The sequence below is a fragment of the Paramisgurnus dabryanus genome, chromosome 5, assembly GCF_030506205.2.
Source record: "Paramisgurnus dabryanus chromosome 5, PD_genome_1.1, whole genome shotgun sequence".
Classification (NCBI taxonomy): domain Eukaryota; kingdom Metazoa; phylum Chordata; class Actinopteri; order Cypriniformes; family Cobitidae; genus Paramisgurnus; species Paramisgurnus dabryanus.
Window position 1 is genome coordinate 20,949,205 of NC_133341.1, and position 22,529 is coordinate 20,971,733.

The 22,529-nt window shown below is 40.1% G+C and overlaps 1 protein-coding gene across 2 annotated transcripts in view; it reads left to right on the forward strand.

Annotated features, from left to right (window-relative positions):
• tncb (tenascin Cb) overlaps nt 1–22,529 on the forward strand; it is a 67,734-nt gene that overhangs the window by 22,130 nt on the left and 23,075 nt on the right. The window contains exons 1-6 of one of the 2 annotated variants that reach the window (XM_065250264.2): nt 5,277–5,613; nt 16,316–16,853; nt 17,024–19,081; nt 19,228–19,491; nt 19,630–19,745; nt 20,508–20,661. In XM_065250264.2, coding sequence (XP_065106336.1) covers nt 16,385–16,853; nt 17,024–19,081; nt 19,228–19,491; nt 19,630–19,745; nt 20,508–20,661 — 3,061 coding nt within the window. In that variant the 5' untranslated portion in view covers nt 5,277–5,613; nt 16,316–16,384. Of the gene's footprint in view, nt 1–5,276; nt 5,614–16,315; nt 16,854–17,023; nt 19,082–19,227; nt 19,492–19,629; nt 19,746–20,507; nt 20,662–22,529 lie in introns of those variants that run through there. The other variant, XM_065250265.1, reaches the window with a different exon arrangement.

Genomic DNA, 22,529 nt, shown 5'->3' on the forward strand with positions numbered 1-22,529 from the left:
GTAGTGCGGTCTTACATGGTATCCGTGGTGCAATTTCACAGACAGGCAGTTAATCTTAAATTTTTATGGATCTTCACATGCCATGCCTCTGTGCTTGAGAGATGTTCGTCAACCATTAGTTAACAAAAACAGAAGTCTGAGACGATTTCAGTGGTTCCCGAGGTCTGAACCCCTCAGAGGTTTTTAGGTCATTGAGGTCACGGAAAAGACCTAATCTCCTGTCTTTGTCCTGTGTAATTTACAGGCTTTTTATATACGTGCACAAAGGTGCTGACTTGTGTGTGGTCTGAACTTCTCTTGCCATCTCGGCTATCACAGCATTACATTCTTTCATCCGCTCTCTTGTTTTGATCTCTATATACACTTGTTATTATGTAAAAAGCCACCATCTATACTTGAGGGCAGTAATGGCTGTTTTCTGTTCCCTAATAACCATAATTCAATGCATCGCCTTTGCCGGATTAATGCATAAATGTGGAGGGCAGAAAGAGCCTTTCACCTCTTCCTGTGTTTCTCTGTATTCATACCAATACTTGCCGTTGCTAATAAATTATGGATCAAGCCCTTTGCTTAACTAATTATAGCCACAGACCCATTTCACTGATGGCTAGTTTCTCTTAGCACTTAATCTGTGCTTTTTACACTAATACAGACCATTAGTGTTTCAATTTCTCGGCCCTGGTGGCAAAGCCAAACTCTGGATGGGAGAAAGATGCAGAAACTTTTGCAGGCTGTCCAGATGACCTTCTCCAAGTTAACCCATTGTGCAATGGCTCCCTTCTGCATAATGGATAATAATAAGACTCGAGTAGGGAGGGAGGGAACGGGACACGAGCCAATATTTTTTGCAAATTCATTTTTAATGAGGTAAACAGGTCCGTCCAGGTCATGACGGTAACCGTGAGTGTTGAGTCCATATCTGCAACTGTCTTTGCTCTCAACATCCCCCTCTTTCCTCTGACACTTTTACCAGCCGCAGGCAGGGCTTCTCCGCTCGTAATTATATCTCACTGCTGCTGATAGAAAGTGCCCTGCTTACCAGTCAAGCCCTCGTATTTCTGCCACCAATTACGTAGGTAAATGGGCTGGATGCAGGCTGTGCTCTCAGGAACCTTTTTAATAATTTGTAGAAACACTACCTGTGGGTAGATTGAGTTCTGTGCAGCAAATGTGCAATAATGTGGAAGAAAAACTACTGAGATGAGCTGTTGCTTTAGTATTTAGTGCTCAAATAAATATACCTGCAGGTTAAAGCAATATGGAAGTGCTGCCTGATACCCAACTGCTTTGTGGCTGAAGCAACAGTTTGGATAATAGTTTAGTTTTAATTCATCTTCATGGTTTACTGATTCCTGATGCTGTTATTTTTTTAGTGGAACACAAAATTCTAACTTTAGGAAAGATCGACTGTATGTTAATCAACCTCAGTTAAATGTACAAAATATAAAAAATCATATTGTGTGTTTACATACATTTATATGAAGAGCTAAGATGCAAAAGCCGCTAAACAGCTATTTGATAATGATATTGACTGAATTCTCTCTGCACATATTAAACATTCATCAAATACTTTCACTTTAAATCTGCTTAATCCAGACCTCAGGCCATTCAGAAATACCGGTTTGTTGGTAGAATCTGTTAAAAACCACAACGATTTTTCAGTCCTCAAAGTGCCTGGATAACCACTCTGGATCACATTTAACTCTCTCCCCGCCATTGACAAGTTATCTCGTCAATTAAGAGAAAACATTTGCATAAAAAAATTCCTGATGAATTTTTATGTAAATCTGCAATACCACGATTGTTCACTTAATGGCGCACTTACTCAATTTATGAAAAAAAAGGAAGCCAAAACATTATTTACTAATTTTAAACTCTGTGTATGTTTTGATAATTTTCCGGAATCTGATCTCTAACAAATTCCTTCACAAAAATGCAATCATTTCAGCTTTTGCTAAAAAAAATATTTTAAAAGAAAAATACCCATATTTAAGAGTTTATAAGCGGATGAATTTTTTTCTCGTTTTGTTTGTTTGTATGTTTGTTTATTGTTTGTTTAAAGGCAGAGGGTCTGTTCTTACCGAGTCCCTAAGGTGACATGGAAGTAAAAAAATCTAAAGTTTAGTTTCATGTGCTTACATGAAACTTTCATGTGCTCACATGAAACTTTCATGTGCTCACACTTAACCTTCATGTGCAGAATTTTTTTAACCTTTTCACGTGCCCACGCGATAGTTTCACATGTGCACGCAAAAGTTTCACTTGAGCACGCGATAGTTTCACTTGAGCACGCGATAGTTTCACTTGAGCACGCGATAGTTTCACATAAGCATGCGATAGTTTCACGGGAGCGTGCGATAGTTTCACATGAGCACGCAAAATGTAACTTTATTTAATTTTTGCTCCATGTCCCCTTATGGGCTCGGTAGTTAGTTTATTTGATATATTTGTATGTTTTTATATTTTTAGAAGAAAATTTTCCTGGAAGGCATTTTGTGAAACTTTTGTGAAAATCACAAAAAATGCTGGCGTACAACTTTTCAAAAAAATGGCTGGCGGAGAATGAGTTAAGTTTGGCTTCTTGTGAGTACAAACCAAATGTGGCAGATACAAACATCACAGCGCCCCCTAATGCGTGGTTCAGTTTCTTAATTTTTACCTTTTGAATTCTGAATTTCATAATTTGTGTTTCTACCGAATTTTCCGGAGTATAAGTCGCATCAATCAAAAATGCGTCATGAAAACGCAAAACATTGCAGTGGGCTATACGTCACATTTATTTAAAAAAACAATAGCACACAGAACATGAGGCTGAATAGGTGTGTGTATGTTAAGGTAATACAAACAGTTATTTACACAATACACAATAGCATACTGAACATACCTGGAACGCTGAAAAGGCTGAATGAACAGAACAAGCCAACGCACATCAAGTTCGCAGGCTCGTCAATCCACATCACTGAAATCATTGAATTACATAAATAATTACAGAAGCAGCATATAGCGGACTCACGTGGCTGTTGACGGTAATGTTGTCTCTTGGTTCATATTTGTCAAAATTAATTCATACTGACTTACAAGTCACACCTGACTATAAGTCGCAGGACCAGCCAAACTATGAAAAAAGTCCTGGAAATACGGTAGTTGGATCTTTAGTAATTCGCAAATGTTTTGTCTAAAGAATTATATTTTTTTTTAGAAGTGGAGGTCTACCTATACCTATTCTAGGTAGGACTATTCTAAGGGCCCACACACCAATATTTGTAGTAATATGGGTGTGGTAGAGTACACCTTGTATATTTTCGTAGGATCCAAAATTGCTAGTGTCACCCCGTTGGTAACTATAAACTGTATTTTTATCTCCCAAAATTTGAACTTTTTGTGTTTCATGGAAAAAATGATGACATACGGTTGTGAAACCACATGTGGGTGAATAAATAATGACAGAATTTTCTTTTCTAGAGAAACGTTTTTGTTAAAAACTACTTAAAAGCTATTAGAAACAGACTAAATGTTTGTAAGGGAGGACTTTTCTCCCCTCTGACTCAGAGGATTTAAATGTGCCTTTTAAATTTGAAATGTGTGCCTCATTATGTGTCTAAACATCTCCTCGCAAATAAAATGGGTTCATGTAACTAGTGTCTAGTTATGCTTGGGAAAAAACTGGCTGACAGTGAACGATGCGCAGCGTTGTCAGCTGGGAAATCAAAGCAGGTGGATGCGTTTTCCCGTGGATGTCAACGGCACGGGGACGCCTGACAAACCTGGAGTCCCCCACACACTGCCACTCCTATTCCCTGTGAAGTGCTGGGATTCGGTGAAGGAGATAGTGTGAGAGAAAGGTGAGAGCTGGAACAGATGGAGATGGGTGATATGTGTCGTCAGGAAGATAGAGACCTTGAGAAAGTAACGCAATCATGGATGTTTATGTACTTCACTTGTATAATGTTCTTCTGCTTGCTGATAATGAAGACGTATCAGATGAATGTATGACATTATGGTAGGCGTTATATTAATGTACTTCCATAAAGACTCTTGTACAGGTTTGGGAGTTCGGATCTCATTCTGGCTGAATTTCCCCTCACCACCCACCACATACATTTACAGAAAGACGCACACATATCGGCACCAAGAAAAAAACATTTCCGTTGGGTTCACCTTGGGAAATATCCTCTGCCAGTGTTCATCTCCTGTTCCCCACATTGTATTTTTTCACAGAAAAGAAACAGGAAATCGATATAATTTTTGCCTCGCGAAAGGAACAAAAAAGGACGCATTTGAATTTGATCAGTGCCTGGGCCCGATTTGAAATGTAGTGATTCTCGCCTCTGAAATGAGACCTAGATTAAAATCCCTTGTCGACCAGGCATATCATCACAGATTCATGACTTATTGAGCACAGACTGATGGGGGTTGATTTTCTCTCGCCAGAAAAAAACGTTCTCGATTCGTCTCTGGGGGGCGAGCGCCCCGTCTCCACGGGTGCCTCTGTACCTCCCGAGCTTTCTCGCCCCCCAAGAGGACTAAAGGTCAATTTTTGACATGATGAGAGACATCATTTCTTGCGCTGGTTGCGCTCTAATGAAATACATTTAAAGAGCATCGTCCCTTGTTTGAATTGAATCTGGAGTGAAGATTGCAGAGATGTTCCCATCTGCTGCCTCTTAACTCTTTGTTTGGTGTTTATTCAGAGATAAAAAACTCCTGTTTGCATAAAATGCGGGATGCAGTCCGGTAATTGCGGCTGGTGGAGTTGGGTGTTCTTCTCTACCTGCAGTGCACATGGGGGGAGGTGTGTGTGTGTGTGTGTTTGCATGTGGTGCAGATGGAAAGGTGAATATCCAAACGCTCCAAATGCATGTGTGTTTACAGAAGCACAGGGAAGCGTGAAAAGCCGGAGGTTGGTTCCATTTAGAATAGACATTGAAACCTTACGAAAAGCAACTTTGACTAAACAGACTCTTTTTCATAGTAAATCTGGTCGGATTTGGGATTAGAGGTTGATTATGCTGATCACCGTACATAATCCCATCATCCGCCGTGTCATCCACATCATCAAACACACAAGATCTTTCCTTCTTTATCCTCCGTTTGAAATGTATGTTAATGCAGCTTTGAATATATATCCATTTCATCCAATCACTGGGCTGCTTCAGTTTATAGTAAATGATCTCTCTCTCTCTCTTTTTCTCACTCCTCCAAGTGGATGCATGTGTATGTATGTGTGTGTGTTTGCGACAGCCTTGAGGCATCCCGTTTCAGTTCCTCAGCTTCCAGTCAGAGAGAGAAAGGGAAGGGGGGTATATAAGAGTGGTAGGTGGGAGTGGGGTTTGACCGCAAAGTGTCTACTGTTTAAAAGAAAGGGACTTTACCCTCCCTCCCTCTCTCTTTCACTCATTCCCTCTCTCTCAGCATCAGCAGACACGGTGGCTGGATGGAGCACATTCAGTCCGAGTAGAGACGCAGTGTGGATGACAGAACTGTCATTTCTCTTGAGACAAATTAAAAAGCACCTCAGGAACCCGATGCATGCAACCTTTGGTCGGTGTCACATTTCATGCCGTTGAAAGAGGCGCATCCCTGAGCTTGTATTCAAGGACTGGTTTCACTAAGGTAAGCTCTGATGCTCTACCTGTTTGCATGACAGAACTGGATAATAACTGTTAAATTGCTCTGTTCTAAGTGTTTTATTGTGTTTGTCACTTTTAAGCCATCTAATTGAGAATAAAAATCAGATGAATGATGCTGTGTCACTTTGGATTGCTGTAAAAAAGGAATGCTTCATATGTCATGTTGAATATCGTGAGGAGTAAAGTGCTGAGTCTGAGTCTGGCAGTGTTTAAACTGATGCATTACAGCTTGCTTAAGGCTGCTCATTACGGTTAATAGGGGAAGTGGTTAAACTCAGCAATTATTGCACTTTCCAAAGAGGAAAAATACACCAGGGTGGATCTACCATAGTTTGCCGTAACTCTACACGTGTCTGGCTTGTCTGCAGTTGTGGTCTCTTGGATGTCAGCTTGCGTCCGTTACCTGCCATACGATGTCAACCCTCTCAGTATCTGTGTCCTCTGCAGCCGGGTAGAGCGGCAGCTGGTTGGTGTTAGCGCTTCTCTATTTAGTTTCCAGCTCCTTGTGTAATGCCGCTGCCGGCTGACAGCTACTTTTTCTCGCCTTGTCCGCAGGGGGGGTGTTCGGATCGGTGAACTGTCCGTACTGATGGGTTGTATCCGTTTGAGAGAATGAGGAAGCGGAGATGTGTGCTGATTGTATGAATTTGTGTGTGTGTGTGGTTGAGGGGGAGGGGTCTAGGTTAAGAAGCGCAGGGGTTGAGAGACATCGCATGATTATGTATACGTGTCTGTGTGAGTGTGTGTGTGTGTGTGTGAGAGAGAGAGAGAGAGAGAGTGAAAGAGAGAAAGAGTTTTAAGGGGGTGGGAGGTCTATGACAGAGACCCCCTGGATCCAAGGGTCCTAAATTGGAGGGAGGTTCTTTTGGGAATGCAGGAACCTTGTTAGTCACCAATGAGGTTGCGGACTGTTCAGTGTTTAGAAAATTTTCAGAATAAAAATGACAGACTACACTGCTTTTCACTTAGAATAAAAATGCTTAAATGTAAATGATAAATTAAAGTGAGGTGTGATTTTTGGAATATGATTATACATTTTTATAACAGCCCTACACTGGTCCCAAGAGGGTACCTTTTAATAAGGTCCTAATATGGTTCCAGTATGTACCTTTGAGGTATTAATATGCACTCTTTGCTTTGCACCTATGAGATACTAATGAACTCTTTAAGTGCAAATGTGAACTTTTTGAAAGGGTATTATTTTGACAGTTTTGTTCTGTTTGTTCTGTTCAGTGTAACACAATTGATGTTGTTAATGCCTCCTGGGTGGTTAATACCTCTTTGGTTCTTTGCCATCATCATCTTGAGGACATTAGAGGTGCCAACCACACATGATTGTTGCCTGAACAGAATGTTTAAATGTTTTATGATGCTATGTGGAGAGTATTCATTGACAGTGCCAGTCAGAACAAAGCTGAGTGGGAAACTAGCTTTTGTTTGAACAGCTGTCAGCCCGTGCTGCTTCTGGCGCGGTGATGCACTTGGTGCAGCTATTAGACTATCGGTGTACTTCATTGGTGGTCAGTCTAATCTGTCTGTCTGTCTTTCTGTATATCCATCCATCTCTCCATTCATCCATTCGTCTGTCTTTCTCCATATCCATCCATCTCTCCATTCATCCATTCGTCTGTCTGTCTGTGTGTCTATCTGTTGCTTCTGAATGTGGCGTGTAAAGATGGATTCGTTCACACATAAAATTGGCCACAGAGGCATTCAGAAAGATTTGTCGCCATCAGTGAACAAAGATTTTCATCAATGTGTTACAAGTGTTGCAGCCCCAGATGGTTTTAATTGATGTATGATGCTAATGTAAGATGGATAGAAAAGTCCTGTGCTCGGTGTCCCTATTCGTGGTATAGGCAAGAAACAAGCATATGTGTCCTCCACAGAGGTGGCTGTGGTTAGTTCTCAATGCCCTTGTATGCTGGAATGCACAAATTGATATTTACTTGCACTAGAAAGCAATTTGGGAAAGATGTACTGTAGAATATATAAATTGCAATGTGATGGTAGAAAGAGTGTCAAAGCGGAGACCTCTGGATATCTAGATTGGTGGTATAAAACAGAAGAGATACTTTTATTGCTTTCTCTCTCAAATATGGGTGAAAAAATGGGTTCAGTAGGGTGAATAATTCTTCCTATTGCAGCAGAAAGGAGCGTGTTTTCTATTAGATACTTGAATAACCCAAGAGGATTATATTGTGATGATACTAATTACTATAGGCGTATAGAGTATGGTGAAGAGTGCATTTTGAGGAGAAACATTCATAATGAATTAATCTGATTGATTGAGGAAATACACATTTCTTGGTGGTGGAAAAAGCGATTTCCCATCATAAGCAAACAAAGAGCAACATGGTTGCATCTTTTCATTTTAGAGGAGTAACAAATGATCAATAGCTTGCCATTTAGGCAGGGAAGGAGGCTTTTTGCATGTAAAAACAAATTAAGTTTAAAGTCTTGTTTATCTATTATAAATTGACTTTGTTTATTGACCTGACCATTTCGATTAAATCATATAAACCATGTTTTTGCTCTCCATCTAGACTGCTCCAAATAAAAACATGTAGTTCGTGACAGCTCATGATAACCCTAAAAAAACAAAGTTTTATTTTCATTGGACCAAGATGGCAAAGAGACGTCTGTATGGTTTGGGGACAGGGCTTGAACTAAATTTGTGCTTTTAGCATCTGGCAGCCACCGAGGTTAAGCTAATAAACACTGGGTCACCGGTCGCTGGAAATGTAAAATGAGACAGCAAGTAACAAATGTTCCTCCTTCATTCTTTCCATCTGGACTTTACGAGAACAAGCGAGAAAAGCACACATGGCTAAAGTCTAGAATTATTAAAGTTCAATCCCTGTAGACTTCTCCAGTGTCTCGAACGCTGACCGGTGTGTCAAAAACTTTCCATTTCTCTTTAATCAGCATGATGGTGTTCACCTTCGGCAATGTCACTGTAGGTGAGCCGTGTTTCCTCTGGTTTTAATGCTACTGTGCTGAAAGTGCAACAATGTCGGTGAACCGCAGGTCCATTCAGTGCAGTGCGAACACCTTGAGCCCATAACTCCAGTCTGGCTTATCGCACACGCAAAACCCTCTTATCTCTGCAATCTGATATTCCAGCATCATTAAAGCTCTGTAAATGGGGCTCAACTGTCATGAAACTCAGCGTTTTCATTGTGAAAAGATCTTGCATTGTCTTTCATTCATCAGTCTGTGTGTAATCGTATGCCTCCGCCATACAGAGAGAAAATATAGCCTCAGGAAAAATGAAAAGATTGGCTATAAAACAGTATTTTACTTTACACGCAATACTGTCTTTGGGTTGAGTTTAAATTGAATTGAAGTAGAAAAACATGTAAGCCCTGACAATGAAATTAGATTACCCTGATGGAAAGTCTAAGGTGTGTTTTAGGATATGGTTGCTTTTTTCAAGCTGACCACTACACTCTTAGAAAAAAGGTACAACAGTTTTCACTGGGATAGTGCATTTTAAAAACTTCCTAATATGTACCATTTTGATATGTATATGTACGGGTGCGCGGGGCAAAAACTAACGCGGGGTTAGTTGTAACACGGACTGTTTACATTGTTGCACAAGGTTTTTTCACGCTGCCAAAAGACGATCTCCCACAAATGATTGGAAATGTTTTTCCAGAGAGTTATTGATGAACGAGTGTTTTGGTGGCATGTAAGTCAATTTTTTCATCATTTTTTTTTTTCGGTTTCTAAGTTGCGTGTGTAAGATACCAAATCCAATGCTATCGTTTTAAAAATACGTCTGCCTCTCTTAGCAACTTTTTTGGTGGGCTTGAAAATATTTTGACCCAGCTGGGTTAATTGTAACTCTGTGTTATAACTAACCCCTTAGCACTTATGATATGAAAAGCGTTAGAGTAATTCTTGCCGTTGTTTTAAATACGCTACATACGAATGATTGCTGGCTGCCAACAAAAAAAAACGTGACTGTCTTATAAAAAATTGTGTGTCAATTTTTTTTTGTTCATATCTTTAGAAGATATGAAGATTGAAATCATAATGAAATGAATGGCTAAAATCAGACTTTGATGCTCATTATCTCAGAATTTGATTTAGAAACTGTAGTATGGTTATTACAGACTGGGTCACATATAAAAAAATGTTTTGTCATAATTGTGCTGCTTTTTCTCACATATTTAGACATTTGTATCCATTTATAATTGATGTATTGTTAGAAAAGGGCTGGATGATTGAATACAGCGTAGATACTTGTTTATTATAGACAGATATATAAACAATATCCACTTCAAGTATATAGACAAAATAGAATTGAAATATTTGCCTACAACCTTAATTTTTAGCAAGTGTTACAACTAACCCCCTGCCTGTTACAATTAACCCCACCTATGGGAAACTCGTCAAAACATCAGCATGTGTGTGGCTCGTCATGTCAAAATATCTGTTCTATGCGTCATATGAACCTATGTGCATTGTGTGTCATGTCAAAACATGCCTGCTGCAGACGCTTCGTAAGGGTTCATGATAAAAGAGAGGCTTGCATTTGCTAGATATTGGCTTAATCTCATGTGTTATCAAAATTTAGTGTTAAACGTCTCTTTTATCGTGAACCCTTTCTACATGTATTCAGCAGGCACGTATTTTCACATAACGCACGATGCACATAGGTTCACATGATGCACCGAACACATATTTGGACATGACAAGCCACACACATTAAACCCTGAACGCAAAATTTTGTTTTCTGAGGTGGCACTGGCCGCCACTGGTGTCAGCTTGAAACCAACTATTATTTTCCTAAAACACAGCTAAGAAACTAACCCAAGTTGAATTTCCCAGCACTCTAGAAAAGTGAATTATTACTTAATTGTGTTTCTTTGGAAAAAAATATAGCTAGATCCATAACATACAGAATGTTTCTGGTTTAGTTTTCACACCTTGTGTCAATCCACTCATGGGAGAAATGCCAAGAGAAAGCTTTGGGTTAGAGATCACTTTTTGTGGCATTTGAAAGACCTTTATGCTCACATTGCACGTACAGTGGTGAGAAAGTGTGCCTGTGTTTTTATTATCACCAGACGTATTTATTTTCTCAATCCGTTCACTGAACCCAGCCTGTGACTTCTGAAGCATAGACAAGCCAAGCAAAATAGAGAACTGTGGCATAGATACTCAGCAGCCCTGAAAAAGCTTGTTTTTAAGTCCAGCGGAGAGACACAATGTAAGTGATGGACAGAATAGACACTCTGAATTCAGATCACAGCACCGCAGCATAACCGAATGTAGCGATGAGATAGAAAAAGAATAATTACAGATTTAAAGAAGGAAAGATGAGAATAAAAGAAAATAATCACTGGTGAATGTAATGGTCAGCCGAGACTAGGTGAGCTCAGGCAGGTGATGACTTACAAATCCATTTATGAAACAGTAACATTGGCTGTATGCTTTTCCATCGATCCAAGCACACACCATTGAACAACGTTATGAGCTGTCCTGGAACTCCATCTCTGTGTTAGATGATTGCTGTACAACCCTCCGTCTAAATGACCTTGGATACGGTCCGATCAATTGGAATCCAAAAGAGTTTCAAAAGGTTATAGGGGTTTAGTTGTGCTTTATCAGTTTCTCTTACAGCTTTACTGAAATCTAGCTTTACAGACAGTAGGTATTTGAAAAACTTCATTGTACTGATTTTGAATGAAAATATGATACTGTATATAGAGATGTTGACTCCTTTCTAGTATTAAACAAACTCTCATGGCATTTTGGTGGAATCTATTAAGGTGAAAAGAGTCTACTGACAATACCAATTCATTCAGCACTGCAGGCGACCCACATTAAGATTGCGTCCCAAGAAGGCTTTCTGTCATGGGTGACCTACAAAACTAAGTCTGCTTGATGATTTCATAGATGAACTAAATGAGGGTTGAGGAAGAGATGTGCTTGCCATGTTCAGCAGACTGTGGATGAATTTCATCTCTAATTATTTTGTATTCATCTGGAAAAAAATAACTGTTAAAGGAGCCATTGCATTTTTTACTGTTTTATAGCCGGCTGTGTGGTAGAGATTGAAGTTACAGTAGTAACTTCTGTATTTGGCAGCCTCTATTCATTATTTTTAGGTCACCACCACCCCCATGGTGGAAAAGGGCCCATATCACAAATAAGATATCTTTAATATCTCAACTGTTTTTTTTCCTATACATTAATGAGGTGAATAAAAAAGCAAATTTTTTGATTAACAGCGAAGATATTGGATATAACAAGATAATGAATAAAATGCAATGCAACGCTCAGTATGGCCGCTCCAATTACGGACTTCCCGCCTTCAAGTTAAAAGAAGCAATCATAAATCGATAAAGACAGACGATTCTCTATAAAAACTGTCTATTGTCTATGTTGATTAATTGTGACTTTAGCATGTGATTTTAGAGGTATCTGTCTTTCCCCATTCAAGTAGATAGGAGTTTAGTCTTGCATGACTAAAATCAAATGACTGTATCGAGATGTTGCAAACATGGGAGTTTAGTGGTGGGACTTCCCTAAAAAGACTTAAAGCTAAAAGACATTGCACAACATTTAACAGTAATATTGGTTTTGTGGTATTGTAACAGATTGCATGCGTTGTCAACAATATTTCAAACAGTGCTTACATTTGACAATTCCAATTGAATAGATTTTAATAGTTTGTACTTACAGCGGGGAAAATAGGTATTTGACAAATCAGCATTTTTATCAGTAGGGGGTTTCTAAGTGGGCTAATGACACAAATTTCCACCAGATGTAGCCATCAAGCCAAATATTGAATTTATAAAAAATAAAACAGAACATTTAAGTATACAAGTTGAGTCATAATAAATAAAGTGTCAAATTTATTTTCCCTGCTGTATATTGTCTTATTCGTGTCTTTTATTTCTTCCAAGGAATTTTATCAGACATATCAGACTTCCATGGAACACAACTGAGAACTCCATTATGTTACCTAAGCTATGAAAGAGCAACAATTTCCATCTGCAAATTAGCAAACCTTTTTCGCATCATTACTCGTCACCTAAATAAAATCTTTAACTAATCCAATTTACACTAATATAAAAAATACATTTTGTACTCTGTAATTTGATGTTTGGCAAATTTCTTCTAACTTTCATGTCTCAGACCAGTTGTGGTACACACTAAGGCCCAATCCCATTTCTTTGTCTTACCCCTACCCCTTAGTTTTGCCAATTGAATGTGCAAAACTAAGGGGTATGGGGAAGGGGAAGGGGTAAGACAGAGAAATGGGATTGGGCCTTAAATCTCTAAAGGTAGTTAAATATAACTGACTTCCAAACCACTGACTAAATAATTGCTTAATTATGTGAACAGCATCAAACTTTACATTTGTCAACCAATACAGAGGCTAATCTTATTTGCTTCATACTGTGGTCAAAAAATCGTCTAAGCTGAATTAACGAATTTGTTCTCAATGTGAGGTGTTCCCTTTTAAATGTTATATTTAGCATTCAGTACCAAACCCAACATAGAGCCAATTTAGATCACTTGCACTGGGCCAACAGGTTTACCCCAAGCATTGAAATTCCTCTCACATTAGACCCACAGAAGCCAACTGGCTCAGCCAGAGTCTGAAAAAGTAACAATGTCTAAAAACTAGTCCTGGCATGAGAAAGCTGCAGTCACATTGTGTCTGGAAGTCTGAAAGTAGCAGTAAGCTGTAGAATTAGCATACGGCTCTGAGCTCAGCACTCTGTTGATAGAGCTCCAGTAAAGGAGAATGGCTTTATCTGCATCCCACAGTTTAAAATGTTGATATATTCCTACAGTAGTTTAATGATGATAACCAGAATTCTTTCATTGATAGTCAAGCATATGCTAATCCTCAATGTTTGTTTGTTGCTTATTAATTTACAGTCTTCTCTTGACCAGCAAATGCTGACACAAAGACCAAGCTCAGTCCTTATTTTCTTTTTTCAATTCTTGTGGCAGCAAGCCAGGCTTCAAAGTGAAAAAGCCAGCTATCCATCCAGAACTAAAACCTCAAAGCGACTCAAAGCAATTTTCTGCCTGTTTTGCTGATTTAATCTCAGGGTTTAGATGTGACGAGACGCGGGGACCCCATCACCCCCGAGGGTCCAGATCGGGAGTCTCCCATCATCAAGCCCCTCTTTAGCGCTCCATCATAGAAGCATTCATCCCTGTCTGTCCAATCACCAATGGGCGGCAACGGGCGTGAGATCCCTCTTACTGCAACTCATCTGTCAAGGCATCTAATCACACGTCAATGCAAGCTCTCCGCACACTAAACACATCTTAGTAGGATATTACCTGCTGTTGACCTTGCAAGCTACACCCAACCCCCCAAAAAACTCAAGGCAGCCTAGACAATATTATGATCTGTGTTACCGCATTGTATTGCTTTTTGGTTACTGAAGCCCTGGAGGGTATTTGGGGGCATTAAGGTTGTTGAAGGCAGCTTGGTTTAATCTAATTCACAGCTGTAAAAAAGATTAAAGGCTTTAAAGGGTTAAACGTGGTTGCATTTTTACAAAAATGACACGAGACTAGGCGTAAGCTAAAAGACATTGCACAACATTTATAAGTAATATTAGTTATGTTGTTTTCTAAAGTGAGCATGTCAGCATTTGGACAGTGGCGAATTACATCCTGTATGGAAAATAACATTCATGATAAAATTGTGTCTGCTGTCCTACACCAAACATAGTGTAAAAGTGTAAACTGTTTTGATAAATCTAAAAAATAAGTCTATTTCTATGGCATTATTAAAAAAAAGTCTTTTTTTAAATCCTTAAAGCATGATCTCAACTTTAGTTGGTGTGTAAGGGTGTGGTTAGAGCATAAATAATGTCTGCAAAATTATAAAGCTCAAAGTTCAATGTCAAGCAATATATTTTCAGAATTTGCTTTTCAAAGACTACAGAGAAGGGTTGGTTTGGACTACAGAGAAGGTTTGGACTACAGCCCTATACTTACCAGATATGTGACATCTATATAGGAGTTTTTGACTTGCATCCGCCCACAGGAATATGCCAGTGGCCAGCTAAGCTAAGCTGCTGTCGAATCACAACACACTAAACCAGCTACACCATCAGAACCCGTTACGTATTTTTGAAGGAGGGACTCCATAAAAACCAGGAAGACATACAGTAAGGCCGTTTTTAGGACAGTGAAAACAGCGGTATAGAGATAAGTAAAATGCTGTGTTTTTTACACACAAAACATGAACACGTTTTATTGCTCACCGTAAACAAAATTAAAACTTTGCAAATGAGAAATGGGACCTTTAAACAGCTAATAATGCACAGGCAGTGGATATGATGCAGTAAATTGCAATATACTGTATATAAGCATGCTGCAGTACAGCCAGACATGCTCAATATCCCTTTCACACCATATGCAGAGCAGTAACATACTCAGAATAGAGTGGTTTCTATTATAATTACTTTCTCAACCCACCAGTGCAGAAAGTGACATGTCTCCTGAGCTCCATATATACACATAACTTTTTCTGGTAAAGAATTTTAATGTTAATTCAGAACTGTGCTGCTGTCTGGAGAGTGGTCAAAGAACGTTAACTTTTATGAGAAGCAGGGACTCTGAACACCCACGCCAGCGGAAGCACTGCAGATGGTCCCCTCTGTGCAAGTATTAATCTGTCAGCATGGGCTGTGGGCAGAGCGTCAGAGAAGAGAGCAGCTCCCCAGATTCAGGTGTTGCCTGCTGTGTGTCATGGCAGCTTGTCTTAGGAAGCTCTGCTGGAGTGCTGCTCTCCTTAACAGAAGAGTACTTGCTTTTATTGGCCAAAGTTAGTCTTTGTGCAATTCAAGGAAACAGTAACCTTAGAGTGCTACTTAGTATCTGTCAACATTGCCGTGTTACAAACTAGCATATAGGATTGATTGGTTTTGCACAAAACTTTTCTCTAAATATGAGTTTGTATGGCTAATGTGTAGCAGCTGTAGTTCAACTGGTAGTGGATTGCATTGGCACTGCAAAGGTTAAAATGTTCGAACCCCATGAAAAACATTCTAATAAAATGTATACCTTGTAATGCGCTGTAAGTCACTTTGGAAACAAGTGTTTGCCAAATGCATACATGTAAATGGTCACTGTTGTGATGCTGTCTTTAAATATGAATGATTATGGCTGGCATGGATACAAACAGAATCAATAGTTAATGTTTAGCCTTGTACAATACATTTTAGGCTTCAAAAAATGTAATTATAAAAGATAGAATGAAAAGCACTTGCAATAAAACATCTATAATGTCTGTCTATATTGGGAATTGATTATGTCGGACAGCTGTACAAAAATGCTTACAAAATAGGGTGGAAATTTACTTACAGTATGTTTACAAACACATCACTGGGGTCAGGGGAGTGCTCATGGGTAGCACTGTTGCCTCACAGCAAGAAGGTTCTTGATTTGAGCCTAAGCTATGTGGAGTTTGTGTTGCTGCGGGTTCTGTGTATGCCGGTTACCCCCACAGTCTAGAGAGATGTAGGTCAGGTGAATTAAACTGTGTGTGTTAGTCCTGTGATAGACTGACAGCACTTCCTTGGTATAGAAAAAGTGGTACAGTCACTGATATCCCAAACATAAAATCGGAATATGTCTGCAATCTACATATTATAAAGGTTATAATGAGAGATTTTTTCTTTTTTTTTCAGGATTAAAATCAAACCCTGTATTTTAAACAGTCTAATTCACCCATTGGAGTCCCGTAAGAGCAAATCGTCATGGGGATGCAAGGCCTGCCCCTGGCCTGTGTAGCAGTGGCCATTTTATTCCACCTCTCAAGTGCCGGTCTGGTTAAAAGAGTACTTAGACACAGAAGAGAATCACTGTTGACACCAACCACTGAAAATTTGACAGTCCCAAGCCCTGATCAGCCTGTCGTCTTCAACCACGTGTACAATATCAATGTCCCCTCTGGTTCCCTTTGCTCAGTGGACCTGGATTCACCCGGAACAACAGAAATGAAGCCAAAGTTACAATCTGACCAGCATATTGAACACACCATGGATGGGGACAACCAGATTGTTTTTACGCACAGGATTAACATTCCCAAGCAAGCTTGTGGTTGTAATAATAATCTCCCTGACCTGAAAGATCTTCTGAACAGATTGGAAATGCTAGAGGCAGAGGTGTCCAGTCTAAGGGAGCAATGCACCAGTGGGGCAGGGTGCTGCGGTGCTCAAGTTACAGGTAAGGCCAAATCTAACATAGGTGTAGACTGTTTGATCATTAAAATAAATCTAGGCATTACTTAAAAATCTTTTATCAAATCCTTAAAATGCCTGTCAAAAATCTTGACAGTGTTTTTCAACAAATTGGGTCAAGAACAAACCGAAAATAACAAAAAATCTATTTTTTAGGGGAAATCACTACCAAACCCTACTGCAATGGCCACGGAAATTACAGCACTGAGTCCTGCAGCTGTATATGTGAGACCGGTTGGAAGGGGCACAATTGCTCTGAGCCTGATTGCCCAAACTTCTGCCAGGACCAAGGTCGATGTGAGGATGGCAAGTGTGTCTGCTTTGAGGGCTACGGTGGTGAAGATTGTGGAATTGAGCTGTGCCCTGTAGATTGTGGTGAGAATGGTCAGTGCATTGATGGGACTTGCATCTGTGAGGAGGGCTTCCTGGGTGAAGACTGCAGTTTTACCAACTGCCCAAATAACTGCCTAGGCAGGGGGCGTTGTGTGGATGATGAATGTGTTTGTGATGAGCCCTGGACAGGGTTTGACTGCTCTGAGCTCATCTGCCCAAATGACTGCTATGACCGTGGACGCTGTGTCAACGGAACTTGCTATTGTGATGAAGGCTTTACTGGGGAAGACTGTGGAGAACTTTCCTGCCCCAAAAACTGCAACCACCGTGGCAGATGTGTGAATGGACAGTGTGTCTGCAACATCGGCTACAGTGGAGATGACTGTTCCAAGCTTACTTGCCTCAATGACTGTAGCAAGAGGGGTCATTGCTTCAATGGGAAGTGTATATGTGACCCTGGGTTTGAGGGTGAGGACTGCAGTGTTCTCTCCTGCCCCGACAACTGCAATGACAGAGGACAGTGTGTCGACGGTGAGTGTATCTGTAATGCTGGATATGAAGGTGATGATTGCTCAGAGATTTCCTGCCCCAATAACTGCAACCACCATGGCAGATGCGTGAATGGACAGTGTGTCTGCCACATCGGCTACAGTGGAGATGACTGTTCCACGCTTACTTGCCTCAATGACTGTAGCCATAGGGGTCACTGTGTCAATGGGGAGTGTATATGTGGCGCTGGGTGGAAGGGTGAGGACTGCAGTGTTCTCCCCTGCCCCGCCTACTGCAATGACAGAGGACAGTGTGTCGACGGTAGGTGTATTTGTAATGCTGGATATGAAGGTGAGGATTGCTCAGAGATTTCCTGCCCCAATAACTGCCACAGTCATGGGAGATGTGTCAACGGCAAGTGCATTTGCAAAGTGGGCTTTGCTGGAGAAGACTGCAGCATCAAGACCTGTCCTAATGACTGCCATGGTCATGGACAATGTGTGGATGGCAAGTGCATTTGCAAAGAGGGCTTTACCGGAGAAGACTGCAGCATCAAGACCTGTCCCAGTGACTGCCATGGGCATGGACAGTGTGTGGATGGCAAGTGCATTTGCAAGGAGGGCTTTACTGGAGAAGACTGTAGCATCAAGACCTGTCCCAATGACTGCCATGGACGTGGACATTGTGTGGATGGCAAGTGCATCTGCAAGGAGGGCTTTACTGGAGAAGACTGTAGCATCAAGACCTGTCCCAATGACTGCCATGGACGTGGACATTGTGTGGATGGCAAGTGCATCTGCAAGGAGGGCTTTACTGGAGAAGACTGTAGCATCAAGACCTGTCCCAATGACTGCCAAGAACGTGGACTGTGTGTGGATGGCAAATGCATTTGTGAAGAGGGATTTACTGGAGATGACTGCAGCATTAAGACCTGTCCCAATGACTGTCATGACCGTGGAATATGTGTTGACGGCAAGTGCATTTGCGAAGAGGGCTTTGCCGGTGAAGATTGCAGCATTAAGACCTGTCCCAATGATTGCAATGATCGTGGACAGTGTGTGGATGGCAAATGTGTTTGCCATATTGGCTTTACTGGAAATGACTGCAGTGAGTTGACCTGCCCTAATAACTGCCATAATCGAGGGCACTGTGTAAATGGCCAATGTGTGTGTCACAGCAACTTCACAGGAGAGGACTGTGGTACAAAGACGTGTCCTAACAACTGTCTGGATCGTGGGTTCTGTGAAGATGGAAAGTGCGTGTGCTTTGAGGGCTTCACTGGCGAGGACTGTGCCGATCTGACCTGTCCAGGAAACTGCAGTGACCAAGGCCAATGTCTAAATGGAATGTGCATTTGCGACTTAGGCTTCACTGGCGAGGATTGTTCTGATAGTAAGTCACTATTATTTGAATTGAAAATATTGGCTGATATTTCCTTCTTCCACCAACTTTTTGAACAAAATCAGTCAAATCTTTTTCTAAACTCTAAATGTTCTTTTGAAAATAAAATAAATTTTATGCCCTGTCTTCATTTATAGTCATCCCACCCAAAGATCTGACAGTGACTGAAGTCGACCCAGAAACAGTGGACCTCACATGGGTCAATGAGATGGTTGTGACAGAGTATCTTATCACATACGTGCCTACGGCTCCTGGTGGTTTGGAAATGGAAATGAGAGTTTCTGGTGAAAAGAAGAATGCAACCATCAGAGAGCTAGAACCAGGCATAGAGTATCTAATAAGTGTCTTTGCAATTCTGAACAGCAAAATGAGCGTTCCTGTCAGTGCCAGAATAGCCACACGTAAGTCACCCACCACCTTGCTTGTCAATGAATACAAAAGGTAATCAGGTGTAAAATCCTTGCTGTTGTTTCCTGAGTATACGGTATTGCATATCCTTGTTTCCTAAAGCTATATTGCTCCTTGTACCTCATTGTCAGATCTTCCTGAACCCGAGGGCTTGAAATTCAAATCAGTGAAAGAGACAACAGTGGAGGTTGAATGGGACCCCTTAAATATTTCTTTTGATGGCTGGAACCTTATCTTCAGAAACACAGTGAGTCTATCATCATTACCTTCAGGGTAGCTATGATCTAGCAAAACTAATTTATAGCAAAACTATAATTTCCTTCATATTTTCTTTCCAAAAACATGTAAAATGAAGGAAAATTGTATTTGCAAGTAACAAGTGGGAAGCTGTAAGAGCGTCCAATGGAAAATAGCTGAGTGGTGCCACTAAGCAAAAAGCTACTGTTGAGTAGTCTGTGGTTTTGTAAAACAAAACCCTATAAGAAGCTCCTGGCAACAGCATGCGTGACCATGTGCCACAGAATTGTTATTGTCTCTGAAATGTTTTTTTTTCGAGGGCTTAAGCAGTCGCCAAAAAAGTAGCTCTATTAGAACATGCAAGCCTCTTTTAAATGATGCTTGGGAGTCTCATTCACGCATCAAGTATGTCAATGCCAAAATAACCCTTGCTGTGAAGTGGAACACAAGTAGAATCAACTAAAAGCCTAAAGTGTTTATTCTCAGCAAGCTCTCTTATTACGCTATAGCTCAAAGGGGTTTAACTTTGTCTTGCACAGGTTGCTTTGATGGTTTGTGTTGCTGTCTTTCAAATATGGTAATCCTAACTGTACTGTAACCTAAGTGATTATATCAGAACAGCCATAGATACTTAAAATATTACTTGATAACTTTCAGATAGTAAACATGAACCAAAATAGCATTTCCTAGCAATTTACAGTAAGATTACACATATATGTAGTGTTTTGCATAAAATGTGATTAGTTTAACAAATATGTGTTTTGAATGACAGAAAGAGGAAGATGGCGAGATTTTGAACTCTCTCACCCCACCTGATACCACCTTTGAGCAGTCTGGCCTTGGACCAGGTCAGGAGTACGAGGTTAAACTGGAGGTTGTAAAGAACAACACCCGTGGACCTCAAGCCAGCAAGAATGTTGTCACAAGTAAGCAGCTGTCGCCAGTAATTACCATTCTAAAATTCTCTCAGGACCTTTTTTACGGTGTTCAAAAGACATTCCTCAATTTTAAGGCGTTTAGAAGTGTTTTAAAAGAACTTGGTGATTAGAATATGTTACTATGCACGAAAATGTATATAAGATATTTCTTGAGACTAAACTCTCTAATAGTTTCCTATTTCCATATTAGCTAGAATTTGAAATTCAACGTTGGTTGTCATTGTGTATTAGTTTCTGAGCTGCGACTGTAGTTTGAAAAGCATTAGATAAAACCACAAAGTTCCTTTTCATTAGCCTTTCAAAAAGTTTTCCTTCCAAATGGTTGTGGAATGGATATTTTCCCATTTTTTCGCCAATTTCATACATCAAAAATGGCTAATGCTTTCATGTTAAATATAACCATATGTTAAATACGTATTACCACTGTGACATTTCCTAAATACACCGCCTTTCCTTTTTCATCAATTGCATCTTTTAAAATTCACTGCATATTAAACTTTAAAGAGACCTATCATTATAGCATTGGCATATAACAATGTTCAGTGTCAACTACCAGTTTCCCCTTATTACAAGTATACAGCTTCCAAAATTTTATAAAAGAAACCTCCCAGCATGCCTCTAATGCTCCATGTACTCTCTATTTCTATGCTTGTGCTTCATGATTTGCACTATGGTTGGACTAAGTGCTGAAAGTGAATTTCTCATTCATGCAATGTGTCAAAGACACCGCTCACCATTATGAGAGCTTCTCCACTAGTGAGATCAGTAGTGATCTCTCAACACTACATAACAAACTAATGCAATATAAAGAAACGTTTCATTTAAAAATCGAATTATTTATATTTTACTCATTTATTTAACGTACAGATCTTACTTTAACAAATGACAAATATAAATCAAAAATTAAATGAGATCTGCACACTTAACCAATTGTGACCCTGAACCATAAAACCATAAGGGTTGATTTTTTTATTATTGAGATTGATACATAATTTGAAAGTTGAAAAAGATTTTTGATGTATAATTCTTAAGATAGGACAATATTTGGCTGAGATACAACTGTTTAAAAACCTGGAATCTGGTGACTTCCCTTCCAATGGGCGCAAATTCAAAATATGTGTTCGGAGTGTCGTGTGTGTGACTCGTCATGTCAAAATATGTGTTCGGTGCATCATGTGAACCTATGTGCATCAAGCGCCACGTCAAAATACGTGCCTGCTGCACTTGTGTTGAAAGGGTTTATGATAAAAGAGACGCTCACGTTCAACGTAACACTAAACTCTGATTACACATGAGACAGAGTATCTGGCAAACACAAGCGCGTCTTTTTTATCATAAACCCTTTTGAAGCGTCTGCAGCAGGCTCGTATTTTGACATGACACATGATGCACATAGGTTCACATGACGCGCCAAACACATATTTTGACGTTTCACACTGTGCATTCCTACACCCTGGGTCAGGAGTCTCCAACCCAGCTCCAACACACCTGTCTGTAATTACCAAGCAATCCTGAACACCTTGATTAGCTACTCAGCTGTGTTTAATTAGGGTCATAACATTCTAACCCTGCTTCATTTCACACTGCATGCATTTGGCACCACAATGCGGGGTTAACCCCACAAAAGCGGTGCTAAACCTGCTTTCAAGCAGGGTTTCATAGCTCGAGCTGATTTTGCCAAGTGGTTGATGTCCTCAGGGCAACATGTTGTGTTGACCCAAGGACAACATTTTTCTAAATAAAACCTAAACCCACCCCAAACCCCAACCCTAACCATAACCAAACCCTAAAATCAGAGGGACATGATAAGTGAAAAACAATGGTCTAGAAACAGCTAATCCTGGTTGTAGGCTTAA